The 5129-nt window shown below is 47.0% G+C and overlaps 1 protein-coding gene across 1 annotated transcript; it reads right to left on the reverse strand.

The window, feature by feature from the left end:
* Nucleotides 1-284: 284 nt before the first annotated feature.
* Nucleotides 285-4802, reverse strand: ANKRD65 (ankyrin repeat domain 65). The gene is made up of 5 exons (XM_019511846.1): nt 4482-4802; nt 4158-4344; nt 2749-2968; nt 2085-2634; nt 285-1134 (listed from the first exon to the last, which is right to left on the reverse strand). Exons 2-5 carry the CDS (start codon nt 4162-4164, stop codon nt 697-699), a joined length of 1215 nt encoding a protein of 404 aa, XP_019367391.1. The 5' UTR covers nt 4165-4344; nt 4482-4802; the 3' UTR covers nt 285-696.
* Between the last annotated feature and the right edge of the window lie 327 nt (nt 4803-5129).

Raw genomic sequence — 5129 nt, forward strand, 5'->3', positions numbered from 1 at the left:
AAGGTCTGTTCTAGGGAAAGGAGGATGCCTGGGTCGGAAATAGTCTTTGTCTGATCATTTGCTTTTCCTTCTCCAACAAAACTGATCCAGTAAGATTTTCAGGCAGTTACAGTGTCTACTGCCACATGACAGCAAGCATTTTAAGCATGGTCTTGCTTAGGCTCGCTGCCTGGCCTATGTGTCTGGTCACATTCCTCCACCTGGCACTGCTCTGCTATTGCTTTATTCCTCCCATGATCCTTTCCTGGGCCCCAGAATCTACCTCTTACATCCTCTCCATTTGGCCTCTCTTTACGACTTGGGATTCATATTGGTGTCCATTGGCTGTCTTATCTCATATCAAATGCATCACCATAAATGGTTTAATCTCATCTGTAGTATTAAATGCATATTACAGCAGTACTTTGTTAAAGACAGAACCCTTTAAAAAATCAGAGCATGATTCATTGATTACACTAAGGCTCCCTAACAGCAGTCTAGTAGTACAAAGGTGCCTTAAAGTTGGTGTAATTTACCTGTAAATATGCTTCACAGCCACTTTGGGGCTCCTTTGCACTGCCAGATTTTATCTTTTAGTACTGGAGTGCTGGGATAATCTGATGTTTCCTTCACACGACGGTGTCAGACAAAACAGGAGGTTAAAATTGTTCTCTCTTCTGTCAGGCTGAGCTTACTGCATTTGGGCTGGACTCTGGTTCAGCTCACACCTGCCAGCCTCTCTGAAGTGGATGGTGAGTCTCCAGGAAATGTCCCTGGCAATGCTAGATCCTTTGCTGTTTTACTCCAGCAAGTTCCCAGGGACAGACTAGCCCCCTTCCCCAGCAACAGCTGCACTAAAAGGAGATGACTCTTTTCCACAGCCAGGTGCAGCGGGGTTTTGTTTAGCCAGCCAGCAGCATTGATGTCAGCTCCATGCTCCAGGAGATAACTGGCTTCCTTGCTTTGCCCATAGTAGGCAGCTCTGTGAAGTGGGGTCAGATTCAAACCATCCCTAGCATTGACACCAGCTCCTTCCTTAACCAAGAGGTGCACTATGGCTAGGTATCCTCCAGCTGCTGCTTTGTGGAGAGCTGTGCAGCCATAGTGGTCCTTCAGGTGCACATTGGCTTTGCCTTTCAGCAACACTCCTGTAATCTGGGGAAGAGGAAAGAAAAAGTGAGTTCATTTTGTTGCAGCCCATAAAGGAATGGGTCCCACTGAATCAGTGACAGTAGGGCCAGGATTTCAGTTTAAGCACGTAAGCCTTTTAGCAGTCTGCTACTCTGAGAAGTTCTCAAAGGGGCAGAGCACAGTACTTTAATTTTTATTAGTGAAAACTTCTATGCAGAGACAGTTTTTCCTGATTCATTAGTTTCATTTTAAGTCTGCATTAGCTATTTCATTCATAGACTCATAGAAATTGACTTTCTAGAATCACAGAAAGTTAGGGTTGGAAGGGACCTCAGGAGGTCACATCAACCCCCGCTCAAAGCAAGGCCATCCCCAACTAGATCATCCCAGCCAAAGCTTTGTCTAGCTGGGTTTTGATAACCTCCAAAGATGGAGTTTCCACCACCTCTCTGGGTAACCTGTTCCAGTGTTTTACTACTTGCCTAGTGAGAAAGTTCTTCCTAATTCCTCCCTTCCATTGTTGTATCTCAAAGCCACCAGCTGAATTTCCGCCTGTGTTCTGATCATTGACGGAGGAAATCCCCAACTCATTTACTGTCCCTGCAGAGAGACCTCATGAGCACACACTATGTGTTTGCGTGCCAGAAGTTATCTAGTTCTATACAAACAGCCAACCAGTAAAAGTAACCTTGTATTAATTCAGGTTCATTTTTTCCATCCTGAGGTACATTAGAAGACAGAGGACAATCAGCAGGAAAAGCTGTATGTGTCTGGAACCCATAAACAACATCCATGGTCCACAGCTGAGAATATCAGCCAGGCTTGACCTACCTACAACTGAGTAAATCAGCATCATTGTTCATCTTAGACCACTCTAACTGAAGAAGCTGGCTGGAGAGAATCTGGTGGCTATCTTCCCTATCTTGCTGGCCCTGATCAATGGATAATGAAGTATCATCATGTTACAGACCTACCTCTTGATCACCATTGTCTGCAGCAATGACAAGTGCTGTTCTCCCCAGCCCATCCTTGACATTGATATTGGCTCCCTTTGCAAGCAAGAACCTTACAACGTCACTTCTTCCAGTCTCTGCTGCCACATGCAATGCTGTGAAGCCTCCATCACTGCCCAGATCTGGGGAGAGGCCGTGGCACATCAGCAAGTCCATGACATGCAGATGGCTGCTCACAGTTGCCCAGTGCAGTGCTGTCCACCCATTCTTGTCCCTACCAGCAGGATCTGTGCCTTGCTGTAACAGCAACTGCACAATGAGGGTGTGACCGCCAGCTGCTGCGCAGTGAAGTGGGGTCAGGCCCGCTATGGTCCCTGCTGTTGCTGAGGCTCCTCGAGCCAGGAGGAACTTGGCCACTTGGGTATGGCCATTCCAGCTAGCGTGATGCAGTGGTGTGTAGCGTGACTGATCCATGGCATGGACTGCAGCTCCGCGCTGCACGAGGAATTTAACCATGCTGAGGTATCCGTTCAGTGTGGCACCGTGTAAGGGCGTCCATCCATTTTGGTCTCTAGGTGGGTTGAAGCAAGGAAAACTCAGGTTGTTTATGTCAGAGAGCGACAGGCAGAGACCTAGCAAGACAAGCCTGAAATAATACGGCAGCTATCGGGCAACAGGTGCTCACCTGCTCTCTATCATTGCCCCCCGCTTCAGCAGCTGCTTCACCAGATGTGTGTTACCATTCCAAGCAGCCAGGTGCAGATCTCTCCACACACAGGCCGATGATGCGTTATTCTCCAGCTGCCTAACCGATGTGGAATGGTTCTCTATCACATCTTCTTCCAGCGTCACCTCCTCGCTCAGCTCCATCCACCTCCTCAAGAGCTTGGCATCTGGTCTCATTCCTTTTTTTTTTTTTTTTTTACAAGAAAGAAATAACCAGATATATAGCAATTTCATTTATTATTCCTTCCTTATCACCAGATGAGGGCATTACAAGAGTTAGGGCATTAGGAACAGATTATAGAGTCTCTATTGCACAACTTTGAATCTAATTGTGCCCCCAAACCATCGCTATTTGTTAGCCTCTTGGAAACAGGTTAGGTGTTCTCATTCCATGTTTAGTGCTCAGCCTTTTCACAATCCTAGAAGTCACAGATTAGGCTCTTTTTTGGTAGCCTTAGCAGAGATACAAAGGATTATATGAACAGGTTATCCTCAATGGACAGGAAGCACCTTTCAGAACAGCAGTGATGGGCTGGTGGGGTGGTTGGTTCCCCTTGTATCTGCTCTGGGTTGTGGCTTGCAGACTGCAGGCCTGTTACTCTATCTTCTTTCACAAGGCCCAAATGAGCTTTTAAACTTCCACCTGCTGTAGGTTGACATGGTCCCCGTTAATAATTCACTAAACTTTCATAACATAAATCTATGTTTCTAGCCATGTTGGGGGATGCAGGCTGTGTACACACCACAGTCTGATGATGTGGGGCTGCCAGGTCCTCAGACATCATGCTGCTTCAGATAAAACGGCCTCCTGAATCAGAAGCAGCATAGCAAGATTTGCACAGAGCTGTGGGCAGGCATTGGCAAGGGCACAATACTTCACGAAGGCAGCTACACTGCTTGCTGTTTGGAGCAGCACATTGGGCTTGAAGGCACTGCTGCCTGCCACAGTAAGTTTGCCGTGAAGACGTGTCTGCAGGTTGCAGTAGGTTTACAGACACATCATTCTTTAGCTCCATGCCTATTAACTGTAAAACAATGTGAGGGCATTCAAATGCTATCCCCTCAGCTCCACAATGACAAGACCAGCTGCACTTGTGTGCGCAAAGCAGTATTCTAATAAGGGATCTGCTGCCCCAAGTCCAAATGAAAAAGGACGATCAAACAAAACAAGCCCTTTGTTCCCCAAAGGGGCTGAGCTCACAGCTCGTGGAGGTATTGTTCCTCTATAAGGAGTATTGCAGGCCGGCCCTGAGGATTTCTGGCTACCAACAGAGTAAGGAGATATCATTTGAGACGCATGCCATGATTAAAAATAAATAAAGCTCATCTAACTTCATGGAAGACTGTCACAACAATAACTTTCCTTACCGCTCATTTTCCTTTCACAGTCACGTGTGTTTCTTCATCTAGCAGAGGGAAGCTCCTGGATGTGAGCGTACCCACTGCTTGATGGCTGCAGGGATATTTCTGAGTGCCAGGCTTCGCACACCGGTTTGTTAATCCAGGATGGCAGAGTTCGCAAGCTGCTGGAGGGTTGTTCCTGTGTGCCTGCCGGCTGGAAGCAAATTAAACAGAGAAAATTAGACCAAGCAGGGAAGAAGCTGGAGAAGGGCAAGGCTAGGGGGCCCTCAGATCATTCAGGCAGATTTGAGATGCACAGGAATGCCAGTGGAAGGGGTCAGTCGCTCTCACCTTGAGCCTGTTTGGTCTGGTTAGGCTTAAAGCACATACGCTTTGATGACAGCACTGTCCTCTTAGTGATCTGCCTGTTGTGAGGTGCCAGGTGCTGTTTACTCAGTGACTCTGGAGGAGGATCTGGCTGCTGGTGGTTAATAGGATAATGTTGGTTTCCCGCAGGTATGTCACCGTTCAGCGGCGCTGCCAGCATTCCACCGTACAATGGGAGTCTCTGGGTCAGTGTCACCCAGTCATCGCTCGCCTCGTCTTTAACTAAGTCTCTTGCCAAGCAAACAACTATAAAATCCAGTTCATCAGCAAGCTGTGAGTCAACTGCTCAGAGCTGCTGAAAGTGAATGCAGTTGAGATGGTAGGAATGATACTAAACTTCACTCCAGATCTACCCAGGCAGTTAAACAAAAGATGTCTCCAATACTCTTTTTAAACTGCAAACTTTCGGACAAGCACCAACATGTTCCCCTGCCTGAGACTCCTCCAGTTACATGATAACTGGCTATTACTAGGCAGTGGCTCAACCTCTGATCTTCCAAACAGGGTCAAGTAGTTGTTTAGTTCAGCATACAGAATTGCTCTCCTGAAGATTTTGCTCATGTTCCTATACAAAGAATGGGGAAATTTATATTTCTTGCTGGAGTCACTTGA

Source organism: Gavialis gangeticus, unplaced genomic scaffold, assembly GCF_001723915.1.
Source record: "Gavialis gangeticus isolate Ggan-Ray unplaced genomic scaffold, GavGan_comp1, whole genome shotgun sequence".
NCBI classification, from domain to species: Eukaryota; Metazoa; Chordata; order Crocodylia; family Gavialidae; genus Gavialis; species Gavialis gangeticus.

What these genes read in the sequence shown, in the direction of transcription:
- ANKRD65 (XM_019511846.1), bottom strand. An exon ending in GGGGCAATGATAGAGAGCAG is followed by an intron (nt 2,635 to 2,748) that starts GTGAGCACCTGT and finishes CAACCCACCTAG; the next exon opens with AGACCAAAATGGATGGACGC. An exon ending in CAGACAATGGTGATCAAGAG is followed by an intron (nt 1,135 to 2,084) that starts GTAGGTCTGTAA and finishes CCTCTTCCCCAG; the next exon opens with ATTACAGGAGTGTTGCTGAA.